Here is a 16,759-nt window from a genome sequence, read left to right as displayed (position 1 = left end):
ACGATGATAAGATAACCCTTGTCAATTTAAAAAAATTGTAAACTCTTTTAGTTAATTTAATTTAAAAAAATATATATAAAAATAAGAGATCAAAAGTGGAAATTATATAAGACAAAAAAGTAATTTTAAAAATATCTCGTCAGAAATAAGTTTATGAATCCTCCAATTACAAAAATTGAATTAATGAGATGAGATATGAAATATTTTTAAAAAATATATAAAATTTGAATTTTAAAATTATGAAAAAAATAAACTAAATTTAAAAAATGACGTTCTCGTAATATATCTCAACCATACTCATTCTAAATTATTTTTCTAATATACTATACACAAATAGTTATATAAAAAATTTGTATAACACATATAAAGAGGATTAGTAAATGCTTTATGTACAGCAACAATTATTTTAATATTTTTGAAACTAATAATAATAGTTTAGTTTGGTGTATAAAAAATAAATATTCTAAAAACACAGTCTATAAAAGCGAAAGTAAACTAATCATATTAGTTGGACATGTCTAATAAAATCATCAAAGTGCGCAAACTAATCAAATAAAATTAAAATAATACCATACTAAAAAAAGGTTAAAATTCAATCAAACAATTAAAACAAATGATAGATACAAATATAAATTAGTAATCATAGTTAAAGGTAAATAATATTAACATGAAAATAAAAAATATATAATAATGATTGAGTATTTATAAATTATTTTTTCTAATTTAAATATAAATATTTATTTTTGTATTATAAAGAATTATAAATTAAATAAATATAAAATTCAATTTAGTTTGAATAAATATATGTTTCGTATTTGCAAATAAAACATTAAATAAAATCAAATATATTTAAGTGAACACAATAATCATTTCAAGTAATAGGTTAAATTCTATCATTAATTATTGTACTCTATATAAATTAGGGATTTAATCTTTTACATTCTAACTGAATCAATTTACATTCTAACTGAATCAATTTTATCTAATATTTTTAAAAAATATATTATTCTTAAAAATTATATGAATAATATAATTAAATTAAAGAGATTAAATTTGACAATATAAACTAAATATACATTATATATATATATTTAAATTAATCATTGGTATCTGATCTATTGACCGACTAATTCAGATCGGATATTACAGAGGCGAGGGCGACCCTTCCACCCCAGTTTGCTCCATTTGGGAACACTAGGATTTGAACTCTTGATCTTGCTTAAGGGATCTAATGTCTTATCTCACTAGACAAACTGGTTGTTGGTTATATATTTTATATATTATACGTGGATTAACAGCATAATTGGGTTAATATGTTTCACAAGTATTGATGGATCAGCATAAATTTTTAAAATTAAAAAAATAAAGATTATAATATGGATATTTAGCATTCAGTACTGCATAGGATCCAAAATAGTCCTCTTCCTTTTGGGAGTTTCACAACCAAAATTTGTTGGATTTGGTGGCCAACTTTAGCCCATTTAAAGAATATGTCTTTTCCACTAAGAGAAATTTTACGATCAAGTCAACTGCTGGATAAAGGGGAATACATATACACAAAGGATTCTACATAAAGGAGTTCAAAAAAAAATACAATAGGTTAATATAAGATTAAAAATTGATAAAAATATAATATAATCGAAAATATCATCAAGAGTGTAATTTTTTTAAGTTAAATAGGTTTAGGGTAGCGAAAAAGTGTTGAAGGACGGTGCTGTGAAAAGTGGAGTTATTGTTGTTTAAGGTAGTTGAGATGGTAGTGGCCGCCGGTGAGTGATCATTTAGAGGAGGTAAGCTAATATATTACCAGACTTCCTCCATAAGGGATTATGGGAAGGGGACAGTGACCAAAAGCTTGCAGGGAAACAACATAAGGATGAAGAAGACGAAACAATATTTTATCTGTAACTACTAAACAACGACAATATTATAACCTTTTACTTTAGGGCAAAAACAAGGGTAAACTACAATGGTAGTCCCCTAAACTTATAAAATTTATATTACAATCATTAAACTTTTAATTATTATCACAATCGATAACCGTGATTGTTGTAAGCATAACTGAATCAACAAGTCATATGTTACTTTTGAAGTAAATTTGATGAGAAAAACAAGCATGGGAATCTGGGATTTAGAGCGGTTGTGTAGGGCTTTTTCTTTTGCCATTTTGATGCTTTGCTTTTGGTATAATGGAGGACCACGGCGGGGGACGGTGCCTTTACACCCACCACGCTATCCGCTATCCGTTATTCTTCGACGAATACCCCTTTTTGTTTCTTTCTTAAAAACATCAACGTATATGTGGTTGTAACTGCGACTTCCATAAAGGACGAAACATCAATTACATCTTAAAATCAAAGATTGATCTAGATTTTTGTATATATTTTTTTATTGATAATTTGTTTTTGTTCCCCTATAATTTTATAAGTTTACTATCTCCTAAAAGTTTATAAATTCACCCTCTAACATAAAATCTTACGTTCGTCTCTACTTAAGGTATTAGCAAAACTTAATTTTCAACAAAAAATAATCTAAGTTTATTAGGGTACCTTGAACTAATATAAAAAATTGTCGTATTTCTTCTTAATTTTTTGTAAGTCATTTTACTGTTGTCATTGTCCATTGAGGTTTTCAAAGAAATTTTTTACTCATTAAAGTCCTAAAAATTTATATGCTTCAATTAATCAAAGTTCTGACATAATTTTTTATAGACTTACGTGATTTGATAGAGTTAAATTTATTGTTGGACAATCGCACCCAGTTATCCTACCAACCTACATATAGTCATCATGATCTTAGATCTGATATCAACATTAAGAGATTTGAATTCGAGCAACAAAGTAGGTATTTAACGTTTTTAACATTACTATTTTATGTGTTTCGTTTGTTGTAATCATTAAAAAATTGTCAACCACATAAAATATTGCACATAATACATTTATAAAAATTTGAGTATTTTATCTAAAAAGACTTAAAGTTAATTTTTAAAAAATTTAAAATTTATCTAAAAATTCAAAAGAAAATTTCAAATTCTTAAGTCTCTAATCATCGATCATCTTCGACCATTGTTGCTACTACTAAATGTCCATCCACCCATTATCGACCATTCAATGATCAACAACTGCCCTTGTCATCGTCTCAAACTCCTAAATCCTTAACTCAAATCACAAACAATTGTTTAGCTTGCTTCAGGTAGATTTTAGGAAGAGCGACAAAGATGGCGACCCTTCTTACTCCGTTCAATGGTTGCTACGACGATCGACAAGTTTAAAATTAGGGATTTTATGATAAGATTTTTGAGAAAGTTTTTTTTATTAAATTTTTGAGAAAGTTAGATTTAAAAGAATTAATACCCCAACAAACAATGATCTGGCCAATTCGATACTTTTGCGGATCTTCTTGCAAACTCTTTTATATGCTATTAAATGGTCCCTGTTTAGCGAATATCACACAAGCATTCATCTGGATTTTAAAACTCAACAAGATCAATTTTTTTGAAACGCCTTAATTTGCTCATCCCAAAAAACTAAAGTTCGTTCATTGTTAAGCCATGAGAAGAAGTCTAGTGCATCCCCTTCCAGATATATTGCAGCTATGTCCACCTTCAATTCATCTGGTGTTTGATAGTAAAGAAATATTTTTCTATTTTAAGAATTCACCCTCAAATTTTGAAAAAGCCATCTTCGTATGTGGACGTCCTTGAAAACCTTGATCGAACATGGACTACTAGTAACCTTTTCTTCAACTTCTGTTTATGCAAATCTTCGAGGTTCTCTTATATTAGTGGAGTCTTCCTTGGCCTTGCCTCTATTAGGTAACTCTGGAACAGAGTCCAAATGTAATGTATTATTGGCTCCAGTTTTAGGAGCTACTACATCTGCCCGTAACTCATCTATATTATTCAACCGAGAAGCAATTGATGCAAATTATAAGGCAATTGATTCATTATTTGGTTGTCAGATTGCGAGGTTGGTTCGTTTTGATCAGTTGGCGAATTGAGTTGTTGGTTGTGAGAAACGATGTTGCGAGTTTTCGTCACTTCAAATCAACCTGGCTCTGATATCAAAATGATAGGGTTAAACTTCATAAGAAAAAAATGATTAAAAATGAGTGATAATTTTTATAAAGTGTACTAGTGAAGAACACTATTACAACAAATAAACTAAATAGATTCAAAGTAAATAATTTACTGTTTTCTAAGAATAAATCCCAACATATATATAATAATTGTTTGGACTCTTATTTGTTGAAAATAAAATTAAATCCCTGAAAATCAACCTAATATATGTGGGAGATAGGTGATAGTTGTGATTCTTCTTCAGTGAAGTGTAGGTTGTGGGAAGCATGTAATCCAAGTAGTTGAGAAAGTTAGACTTGGTCTTTCAGAATCAGCTCCTTGCCACATGCATTTGTTTTCAATTTTCTTCTAGAATAAGTCTTCAAAGGTGGAACCGTATTAGATACCAATATATTTTATTTATAAAAACAATATGATGAGTAAATATTTACTTGATGAATGTTACTCTTTATCAAAATGAGGAGAATATTATTGTGATTTTTAAAACATTTTGCCAAAATGTGTTTTTATTTTATGAGTTTTTTCTTCTATTATTAATATATGACAAGTTGCTTAAAAATATTTTTTTACAAGTTCCACTCCTATGATTTTTTCAATACCTATACATTTATGTGCAAAAACAATGTTATAAGTAATTATTTACATGGTGAGAGTTACACCTTATAAAAGCAAAGATAAACTGTATGCTATCTGTACGTTTTATGTAAAAAAAACAATATGATGAATAACTTTTTAAATGATGAGGACTACCCTTTATAATGGTAAAGGATAATTGTCTAATACCTATAAATTTTATCTGCGAGAACAATGGGATGAGTAATTATTTACATGATAAGTGTTACTCTTTATCAAGGAAAAGTAAACTATCTAAATACCTTTATTGTCCATTTTAAATGTATATTCTTGTTGAATCATTGAAACATGATTTTGATCATTTGGGGATTTTGAAATTAAGAAGAAATTTATTATGTATTTTGAAGAATTTTACTACAGCTTGTCTCTTATGATTGATACGGTTCAATCATATAGTATAAATTCTCGTCACAAAGCGCTGGCACCTTTGTAGCCATACCCATTTTTGATAGAAAGAAATAAGTAACCTGGAGATAGAGAAGGGTTACAAGTGTTGGGAATTTACCTCTTATATGCAAGATGGTTGTATGAACCAACTGGGAATAGAGAAAGGATGACTTTTTGAGGTTTTTGAAATTTTAAGACTCGACTAGGTATTCTATTTATGAGATAGTTGGTAGTAAAGATAACTTTTTGAAGTGTTTAGGTACATGAGTGGTGAATATGAGTGATATAACTATCTCGAATAGGTATCTATTTTTTCTCATGACTATCCCATATCCCATTTTGTTGAAGTGTGTCAACACAAAAACTCACATGAATAATCTCTTTCTCTTTGAGATATGAACATAAGGATGTTAAAAATAATAATAACTACCATTATCTGTTTCGAGAATCTAAATCTTGCTTTTGAATTGGGTACGAATCTTATAATAAGAATTTGAATATTTTTTGATTTCGTATTTTTCTTTCATAAGGAATGTCTAGATGGTTATAGTGTGATAATTTATGAAGGATATGATTATTAACCAACAAACCCCATTAAGATTTTTCACACGTGAAGGCCCCCAAATGACATTATGATCATATAAAATGGATGTGAAGGTTTATATTGGATGCTAGGATAAACATGTCGGGTGTGATTTGCAAGTTGATAAATTTCACAAAGAAATGACTTGAAATTCAAAAAGGTTTGATTGAATTTAGTCACACAGTTCAAATCACGAGTGAATTCTCTAATAGAAATCATATTGCAATCTAATTTTGGAACATAAATGATAGATGAGAGAAGAAGGCTATTTATCAATTTAATGGATCTGATTCCTCCCACTTTTGAGATTGATCCACCTGCTATTCAGACCGTAGAGAGGCTTGATTGAGGGATCAACGTATGAAAAATATTAATATCTTCAGTAGTGTGGTTTGAAGCTCTAAAATCAACTATCCAAGGCTTAACGTGTCGGTTTCTATAATATCTGCAGAAGAAAAAAAATACATTGATGTGCTAGCATGTTAGTATGTTGTTCAAAGGAGTGACATTTTCCCAAATAGCTTTTGCAATACTTTTGCTCTTAGTGAATGGATTGTATTTGGTGCTGGTGTTGGAAGCATTAGCCACGTTTTCATGGTTGTCCCTGACTTGGCGGGCTTCGGGTAGGTCTCCAATCAGTAGGTTTTCCATGTTATAGTACTAGGGTTACGAATCTTACTTTGACACCATGCTATTTTTGGTGAAAAACAGAAATTTTCTTATATCATTATGTGGCAGAACATAAACTAGAATCCTAAGATTATTAGGTTTCTTGTTTCCTAAGACTTAAATTTTATTTTCATTGTACAGCAGAGAAGAGAATTCTGAAATTGAACCTTGATTAACTTCCTATATTTATCGTGTACCTTTTTCTTAAAGGCCCTCCTTGAAAATATTGGTTCCTCATGTTCTGATAAATTATTCATGTAGAAATCAGTAGAGAACGTGTGTCTCTCGTGTATTTTATTAATCAGTAGAGAGGGGTATATATACAAATATAATATTACTAAACTAGGTAACACAATATATTACATTGAATATAATATAAATTAGCCTAAGAATCTGTCTAAGAATCAGCATATGAATCTGTAACAATTCAGAATGGTGCAATACACATTCAAGATACGCAGAGAGAATTATACTTTTAATTTTTTCCCCAAGCTCACGCTGCTGATATTCAACAGCTAAGTTGCAGGTTTGGCTACTCTTTGTCATTCTTTTCTTCCACATGTATAGCTTGTGCTTAGTATTAAACCTTTTTGAAATTGAACCCTGATTAACCTCCTATATTTATTGATTTGGCCTAACAGTACTCAACATCCTACATCCTGAAATGATACAAACCAAGAGCTAATGTGACCAATGTGTCTACCCTCCCTCTGCACTCCTATCTACCATGTAAAAGAACAGCAAAAAGTTGTTACCACCCTTGTTAAGAAACCAACCCTGCTGAAATTGTGGCAGCAAGCACTTTCTTTGAGCATCCAATTTAGCCTTCTTTGTTCATTCAAATTTACCTTTTAAGTCGTGTTCCCAAATGAGAAAAACATTTTCCCAATGCATTCAAATGTTATCATAATTTCCACAAAGCCAAATGAATATAGGTGATAACCTTTTCTATAAAATGGTCATCCATGTCCTTAGCTTCAAGCAAAACCTGGCAACTGTTCTTATTAATGGGGTCATTGCTTCATTTCTTTCGTTTTAATTCTCTGTGTGGTTGGATTTTGGTTATTGAAGACATGTATCTCTTTGGTTAAAACTAATTAATTCTGCTTTTGATTTATGGATTGTCTATGCTTCTTCCAGATGGCATAGATTTGGGACCAAGTTCGAAGGGAATTTTAACTGCAAATAGATCAGATGGAAAAAAGTGACATGAAATTCTACTTGGGAAATGTTTTACTTTGTCTTGTTATTTTTAAATTTTTTACTAATAAAATTGTCAGTTAGGGTCTTTTTTTAAATCGCAAATATATTTCTTTTCTTGAGATTACCATTAATTAGACCGGTATGATTTGCATTCAAGAAATGCAGAAGATTATATTCTTTCAAAAATTTTGCAAGCTAAGTTGCAGGCTAGGCTACTCTCCGTTCACTTCTTCCATGAGTACATCTTGTGCTTATAAAATCTGCCTGAAATTGAACTCTGGATACCTCAAAAATTTTACTGCATGATTTATCAACTTCCTAAATTTAGTGACTTGATCCAATAGTCACAAATCAACAGCCTAAAACCTGCAACAACGCAAACCGAGAAACCTTATCTAAAATATGTCTATCCTCCCTCCATTCTCTAAACATCTATGTTAAATAGCAGCAAAATGTTGTTACCATCTTTGTTTGTGAACAAACACAGCTGAAACAGAAGCCCTATGGCACAGCCTCTTGTGGTGGTAGCTAGCTTTCTCTCTGAGTCGGCCAATTTATTTCTTCAATTCATTAAATTTTGGTTTAAGTCATGTTTACATAATTTGATTTTTTTTAAACCAGGAAACGATTCGTTGGATAAGACAAAAGGGTCATCGATTTGCATTCAAATGCCATCACAACTTGAGTAATCATTTCCTAGAGACTTGATTTCCTTCTTTACGGCCACCTTTTATCTGTATTTTGCATAAGAACTTGAAAATTAATGTTCTATTGCAATGTTTAAGGCACAAACCAGAATTGCGGCGTCTTTATTGAGGTTAAACTGATTCACCCATATACCTACTACTGTCGTTCATCTTTATTACGACCATCTTTTATATGTTATTTTTTTTGGGTAAGTCATGCTATAGCTATCATTGTCCATCGAGGTTTACAAAGAAACATTTTACTCATTAAAGCCTAAAAAAATTTATATGATTCGATCAATCATAGTTTTGACATAATTGTCGACATATTTGTATGATTTGACAGAGTTAAATTTGTTGTTAGATAATCATACCTAGTTGTCTTACCAATCTACATATAGTTATCATCATCTTAGACTTAATATCAACTTTAAGTGTTGTTATATAAAAAGGGGTTCTGGACTTTTTCTCTTCTAACCGAAAATAATTCATAATTCACGATTCATCACCTTCTATAGAATCACTTGATACGATTTTTTTTATCTAAATCGAAAGAAATAAACTGTCCACAGTTGTCACAACTCATATTTTACCATCAATAAAAATAGTAAATATATATTTTAAATTTATTATCTAATTTTGTTGTCTAACCTAATATCTAAACTTAGTTTTCGATTTCAGTTTAATAATTAATTTTTTACTATTAAATATCCAAATTTAGTTTTTTAGTTAAAATTGATATTTGAACTTAATTTATTACTTTAAATTGACTAAAAACTAAATATTTCAATAAATCAAATTTAAATATCTAATTAAAAAATAAAATTAAATCTTAAAAATATAAGTAATTAATTGAAAAAATTAATTATTAAATTATATTTTGAAATAAAATCCAAATATCAAATTATATATTTATTCAAAAAATAATAATATGGTATCAAATAATTGTTACGTTGAAGCTTTCCATGTATGGACATGGGAAAATTTGCGCAATTTAGATAATCCTGCAATTGAATCGAGATTGGAATGTCTTATTTTCAGTGGTGTGCTGAAATCTAAGGAAGCTTCAAAATTCCAAAATTGTTAACAGTGATTTCATCGAGCATTACAGTCTCCTAGTGCGAAGTAGAAGATTTGCTAATGAGATATTGCTGAGAAGAACAATCCGACAAAAGAATGTAAACTATGACAAGAGAACATCCAAATAGCAACGATCACCGGAGGGTTGGGTCAAGGCAAACGCTGATGGAACTGTATGATGTGACGATATGATGATAGCTACGGGAAGAGTCCTAAATAATGACTGGAGGGAATGATTCTTTTGATTTTCTTGAAGTCGTGGGGACTGTTTTGTTTTAATAATAGAATTATGGGTAATTAAACTTTTGATAATATAAGGAATTAATATCACCGTCTAGGGTTTGAAGTAGCGTCCTAGGGGAAACTTTTGATAATAGTATTAGAAAATATTATTTAAAACCCTAGACAAGGCTGTTTGAAGTAGCGTCCGGTTTGAACTCTTGTCACGGGCAAAATTAATTCCTAGACGGTTTGAACTCGTCATTTTCTGTCAAACTTTTCCCCACTCAATTATCCCACTTTCTTATCTCCAGTCTCCTCCTCACCGTCTGCAGCGGAACCGTTGGAATCCAAGCTAGCAATTAGCAATTAGCAATTAGCAATTTCTGCTCTTGCCAAGGTAAAAGTGTATTTTTCTGTCATTTTCCTCATAATTTGTGCACTTTGAAATCTTCGAAGCTTAATTGGGATGTTATCTTGCGATTCAATTCGAAAATTTCTCGTGGGTGCACTTTTACCAATTTATCCATTTTCACATGCACACGTTTTGGGTCATTCAGTATCTAATGCTATGCAAGTAGTTCATTTTCGATTTGATTGAATAATAGCCCAGCCCTGTTTATGAACTTTGATCGATTCTGATTTGTGACTCCCAAAATTATTTTTGTAACGTGTTTCAGCCATTTGTGGTCAGTGATAACTTCATCCACAACTATTTCCTACCCCAACTCTACTGTCGAGATGCCTTCAAAGTCCAAGAAGCAATCAAAGACGCCTTCTAGACACTCAAATTCTGACCCGTCAGCTTCTCCACGGACACCATCTGTGACTTCTGTAGATGCACAAGTTGATGAAGAAGATCTTAGGGGCTTTCTTGATGAAGTTTCGAGGCAATATCCTTCTCTTATTGGAAAATCGGCTTTCATTGGCAGAGTTAATCATGTTGACTCTGAAACTAGAAGCTGTAAAATTTGGCTGTCAGAATCTTCTGTGGTTGCTTCTTATCTCACCCCTGGTTCATTAGTATCGGTAATTCACTTTGACTCTTGTAATTTTCTCGGATTGCATCCCCGCCCCCATATTCCACCGCTGTCCTGCTATTGAATTATTTTCTAATCCATTCCCAGGTCTCACTTGCTGCTTTAAAAAATAAACATTCAAATGGCTTTCCTCTAAGTTCAGTAACAGATGAATATGATCTACCTTTTGGTGTTGGTTCAGCCGATGAAATTGCAAAAGAAGCTGGAAACTACTTTGCACTTGCAACAGTTTTTCCCTCTTGTAAGGTTCGAATGACAATCACATGGTAGTCTGATTCTCTTTATATTATATATTCTCCTTTTGCGTTTGAATTTTTCTTCTTCTTAAAGTTTAGGTAGACAAACTGCGTTATGAAGTTAAAGAAAGTGGATGCTTCCTCAACTGTCGTTGATGCTTTAAAATTAAATAAAAAATGGTTACTTGATATTTCTGCAAGGAGACAGTAACTACTCATGGAGATTATGTAGTAGCTTATTTTGATTTTTGCAGAGGGTCTTTTAAGGCTGTGTGTTTCGTTAAGGTGAATTGATGGAATATCGTATATATTTAACCTTATAAATCTTGGTTTTATATATCGTGAATTAATTTGTATATTATGGACTTGATGCCGTGTCTTAAGTTTCACCTTCTTATTTATCAAATGAAAAAAAAAACGTTTTACCTTCTAAATTTCAGAGATTCTATTGGTGATGTCATGGAGATTGGATTCTATACCTTAATCTTATTCTTTCTTTCTTTCTAGGTTTTGAAGAATGGAGTGAGACTGTCTTCAAGCCTTTCATATGCGCTGGGTTCTCCCTCTTCTGGCAGCATTGTTTTTGTTTACCCCATACAAAGTGAATTTCAAACTGGTCTTATAAATGGGAGTGAAAGGGGACATAACCTAAATGCTAATTGCCTCTCATTGTATGGCTGCCAGCAATTGCATCTAGAGCCGACTTCTAAGAATACGGTAAATACAAACTATGATTTGCAATCTAAAATGGAATGCTCGGCTGGAAAAACTCATGAGAATGGAATAACATCATCTCCTAAGACGCCATTATATCAGCCTAAGTTGAGTTCTCTTCGTTCTACTCGGTTAGATTCACCCTTTTGTGAAGGATCAGCATCAAATATCTCCAAACCAAATGGTCTATGTTCTGATTCATTTGATGTTAAAGAGATATTAAGGGATGAAAGTTCTAAGAAACTCCTAGAGGCATGTGCTACTTCATGGTTGTATTCACGTAATCTATTGCGTGGAAATATTGTGGCAATTCCAATACTTTCAGAGCTTTGCATTTTCCGTGTGATAGGTGCTGGTATCAGTAATCAGGATTTGACAAATGGAAATAATCATAGCTTGGCCCCACAAACTCTTGAACCGACGGTGCATGTGAATAGTGCTTTTGTTATTGACCACAAGTCTAAAGTATACTTATGTTCGCCATCGGATTTGTCTTCTGAAAATCAATTTGAAAGACCTTCACCATGTGTGCAACATGACCTTGGAGATGTGAAAACAATTGTGGAGCAAGATATTTCAGAACTGGGTGGCTTGTCTAGAGAATATGCAATATTGAGGGAAATCATTTTCTCATTGGTGAAGAATGCTTTATCAAGGTAAATGATATAAAAATTTGCCCTTCTTGTTTACTTTTTGGAGCTAATAGTATTATTCAGTGGTTTGTTATAGAAAATACTATTCTATTCTGTGAAGGCTTCTTGTTTCCATGTAAATACAATATTCTCATTACAATGAAGACTAGGCATGTTTTAATGCGTAGAATGTATTTGTTGGTAAAAAGGTAAATTACAGAGGATCAGATTTTGCACCAGCTGGTTAGCATCAGACTCTGAAACTTGTTTTAATGTTCTTGACTGAAGAATGGTCCATGATAAATGAGATTATGAGGGCTAGAAAGTCCAGCCTGGGACCTAAAATTTATATATTCTGTGGGTTTTTATTTCTATAACATGGAAAATATTCTCTCTTTTTATTTCTTAATGGAATGTATCATTTTTCTGTTTTTAAGCAGTATTCTTCTTGTTATTTTATCAGATATTCTCTGATGCATTCATTCACAAGTAACTCTTTTTCTTTAATTTTTTTCTCATTTGTTTCACATAGCAAAATATAAATGATGATGACTAATGTAATTGTTCTAGTTTTGGTTTGCAAACTACGAAAGGAGTACTTCTTCATGGTCCACCTGGAACGGGAAAGACTTCTTTGGCACGGCTATGTGTCCGTGATGCTGGTGTTAGCCTCTTCTGTGTTAATGGACCTGAGATTGTTAGTGAATATCATGGAGAAAGTGAGCAAGAATTGCACAAAGTTTTTGAGTCAGCTATACAGGCTGCACCTTCTGTGGTTAGATTTTTTTCTGTCAAACATAATAGTTTTGTTGACTTCTCTTCTGTGTGCTTACAACTCTATGCTTAAGTCATTGAGATTTGAGACAACATGAAGAGGATTAAGAAAAGAATCTTGGATGTAAGATGTATAAGCAAAATTTTAACATGTCAATTTTAACCCTTCTGTTTTTATCTTTTGAAGAAAAATATTGAAGGTCATGTTTTCTAGGGCGTATTGCATAGCTTCTATGCCTCTTAAATGCAACCTGACAGTTCCTCTATGTAGTTATTCATTGACGAGTTAGATGCCATAGCTCCTGCACGAAAAGAAGGAGGCGAACAGCTATCCCAAAGAATGGTTGCTACGTTGTTGAATTTGATGGATGGGGTTAGTACAACTGATGGAGTACTTGTCATTGCGGCTACCAACAGGCCTGATAGCATTGAGCCTGCACTTAGACGACCTGGAAGATTTGACAGGGAACTTGAGATAGGTAAGATAAAAGATTGTCTTTGATATTAAATTTCATTACCTTGATAATCTTTCTTAATGGTAACTCTTTTCTTACATTCATGTGATATAATAAATTACAACATTTACTCCATCTCAAGTTCTACGAATTGTTTATGATGTTATTACAAACTGATTTAGCAGATCTTCTTACCTTCTTTCTGATGTGATATATTGCTAATTTAAATGTAGGTGTGCCATCTCCAAAGCAACGACTAGATATACTGCACACTCTTCTCAGAAAAATCGATCACTGCATTTCAGATATTCAAGTTCAGCAACTTGCCATGACTACACATGGTTTTGTGGGTGCTGATCTAGCTTCCCTTTGTAATGAGGCAGCCCTAGTTTGTCTTAGGCGTTACTCTAAATTTAAAGTTTCTTCTCATGGTCAGAAATCTTTTAGAATGCCAATTACATATGTAGGCCTGTCAGGCAATAATATGGAGGGAATGGAATGTACAAGTGTTTTAAGAGACATTTCAACTAGTTTTTTAGATTCTTCATCTTCTTGCAAATTGCCTGATTCTTCTGAGGCAGTCTTACGAACAACAGCTAGTATCCAGAATGGCATTGACAATATTTCTGAAGGGACATCTTTGGTGAAAGAAAATTGCCTACTAAGAGTGGTGTTTGAAGATTTTGAGAAGGCCAGGATGAAAGTGAGACCGAGTGCCATGCGTGAGGTATGACTAAGATATAATTGTTGTTTGGGGAAATATTTTGTTCCCATTTTTTCAATGTTACCAATCTCTACTACTGCAATGACAACACCAAAAACAGTTGCCGTGCACAAAATTTTATGCTTTCAACATTATTTTAATATATTTTAACTAAAAAGGATAGAAGTTCTAACTTCTTAGAATTGCTAGTAGATTTATTTTTACAAAAATTTATGACTAAGATATAACTGTTGTTTAGCGAGAGGTATGACCTTTGTTCTGTACTTGTAGATCATACTTGAAGTTCCAAAAGTTAATTGGGAAGATGTTGGTGGTCAAAGGGAGGTCAAAACTCAGTTGATGGAAGCTGTTGAATGGCCTCAAAAACACCAGGATGCATTTAAGAGGATTGGTACACGGCCTCCCACAGGGGTGTTGATGTTTGGACCTCCTGGTTGTAGCAAAACCCTTATGGCTCGTGCTGTGGCTTCGGAAGCTGGATTAAATTTTCTAGCAGTGAAAGGTCCAGAACTTTTCAGCAAATGGGTTGGTGAATCTGAGAAGGCAGTGAGATCCCTTTTTGCAAAGGCAAGGGCTAATGCTCCATCAATCATATTTTTTGATGAAATTGATAGCCTCGCCGTAGTTCGTGGGAAGGATACTGATGGGGTTTCAGTTTCTGATAGGGTCATGAGTCAACTTCTTGTTGAGTTGGATGGTTAGTAGTAGATGTGAAGCATTAGTTCCCCTCTTATATTTATGGTGCTCTTGCATGACTTCTCTGTTTCTTTTTACTAACGCATCTATTGAGCTTTGCTTATACCTAGAGTATTTTAATTTAAAGCATGTTCATTTTGATTTAGCCTCCTTCAGGAGATTCCATCTCACCTATTTGGATTATAACTATAATGTATCTTGTTTTCTCATATGGAATAAAACACTTAAGGTTTCTTTTTTCTTTTTTTAAATATACTGACTGGATTGTAACTCTTGCTGATCTAGGTTTGCATCAAAGAGTTGATGTTACGGTTATTGCAGCCACTAATAGACCAGACAAGATTGACCCTGCCCTTCTAAGACCAGGTCTTTTCTCTCACCTCTTCCCTCCGCTCTTGATATAGAGGAGAAAGCACAGCCAATTTTACAACTTTCTATTACTTGTAACATAAACATGGTTACTTCCTAATAACATCTAACAAAGATTCATGCAGGACGTTTTGATCGACTGTTATATGTTGGACCGCCAAATGAGAATGACCGTGAAGATATATTTCGTATCCATTTGTGCAAAATTCCTTGCAGCACTGATGTCAGCTTAAAAGAGCTTGTTCATCTCACGGAGGGCTGTACTGGTGCTGATATATCATTGATTTGCCGAGAGGCAGCTGTCATAGCTCTTGAGGTTTGTGAGTCTAAGCTTGGTTTTCTGAACGTTTCTCACCGTTGTTAATTTAAGTTGAATTTGCAATCAGGAGAGCCTTGATGCTGAAGAAGTAACAATGCGCCATTTGAAAGCTGCAATCAGACAAGCACGACCATCGGAGTTTCAGTTGTATCAAGAGCTATCAGCAAAATTTGAAAGGCTTGTTTACTCCAGCTCTGTAGAAAAGAAATTAGGATCTCAACAGTCCTCAACTAGATCAACTGCGTTCACCTTTTGGTAAAAAAATCTTCTTTTACTTCTCTGTAACATGTCATTGTGATTGATTGGCCGTGATGCATCTTTCCCTAACAAACAATCTCAACATTTGAAATATGCACAGCAACTGAATATTCTAATCAATGCAAACCTGCATATTTGCAGTTGATCTTGAATTCTGGGTGGCGTGACTGTATGTTTTGTCCTTAGGAACTCAAGTAATAAAGCAAACTACTGTTTAAAAGGTGTAAAGGAACTGTATTTTTAATCCAAAAGAACCAAAGTGCTAAATCTAACTATTCCGTATTGGTAACCAAACTACGGTGATCAACATACATGTGATGGTTGGAAGTTTTTTTGTTTTCTCTTCTAGTGGCTGTGATCAAAATGATACTAAATTCCTTGGTTTCTACCAAGGAAGGATGATGTATTAAAACTTGCACCATTGAGAGATGAGATTGAGCTTAAGCTTGACCCTAGTTTTTGTTTTGCTTGGGTATTGATGGTAATTGAATGAATTGGCTTATTGTCTTAATGTTAATAATGCAGGCAGGCCGTAATAAAGTCCGTCTCACAGCTATTTGCAAAGGAGCCTTCATAGGATCAACTTTGCTTTCCGAAAGGAGTAACTATTTTGAGTTAGTTTTGGCAGTAAGATTGAGTTTCAACTTGCAAGTCCATCGATGAAGATGCATTTGAATGGAAACACAATTTTGACTTGAATGTTGTATAATACAACACTGCGTCTATTAAATTATATTTATCCATTGTTTTGTGCATCAATTTTTTAATTTTCAAAAGAAATGTACCAAAGTACAGCCGTGTTTTGAAGTTCCAACGATATGTGTAAGACACTTTCATTGTAAAGTACTGTCAACATTAGCAAATCGAACATTCAGGCTTTATGCTCATCGCATATAGCTCGGGAGAAGTGTTCAGCATTGTTCTACATGCAATAAACTTTACTTGGTAAGAGTTTATTTCCTGGGCACACATACAGGCTATATGTGCACACTTTGTGCTCTTAA

The 16,759-nt window shown here is 32.7% G+C and overlaps 1 protein-coding gene across 4 annotated transcripts; it reads left to right on the top strand.

The window, feature by feature from the left end:
• Positions 1-9,744: 9,744 nt before the first annotated feature.
• LOC120160689 (calmodulin-interacting protein 111-like) lies at positions 9,745-16,427 on the top strand. Of its 4 annotated transcripts, none has more exons than XM_039171040.1 (12): positions 9,753-9,938; positions 10,233-10,567; positions 10,666-10,824; positions 11,322-12,184; positions 12,731-12,935; positions 13,206-13,413; positions 13,623-14,116; positions 14,384-14,810; positions 15,095-15,175; positions 15,304-15,494; positions 15,565-15,752; positions 16,281-16,427. In XM_039171040.1, exons 2-12 carry the CDS (start codon positions 10,280-10,282, stop codon positions 16,330-16,332), a joined length of 3,156 nt encoding a protein of 1,051 aa, XP_039026971.1. In that variant the 5' UTR covers positions 9,753-9,938; positions 10,233-10,279; the 3' UTR covers positions 16,333-16,427. The 4 variants fall into 4 exon arrangements, with proteins under 4 accessions (XP_039026973.1, XP_039026971.1, XP_039026970.1 ...); XM_039171039.1 differs by having other exon boundaries at positions 10,219-10,567; XM_039171041.1 differs by lacking the exon at positions 9,753-9,938 and having other exon boundaries at positions 10,426-10,567; positions 10,666-10,819.
• Positions 16,428-16,759: the final 332 nt, after the last annotated feature.

This window comes from Hibiscus syriacus, unplaced genomic scaffold (assembly GCF_006381635.1).
Source record: "Hibiscus syriacus cultivar Baekdansim isolate YM2019G1 unplaced genomic scaffold, ASM638163v2 tig00111392_pilon, whole genome shotgun sequence".
Lineage (NCBI taxonomy): Eukaryota > Viridiplantae > Streptophyta > Magnoliopsida > Malvales > Malvaceae > Hibiscus > Hibiscus syriacus.
This window is presented reverse-complemented; position numbering and strand designations above follow the sequence as displayed.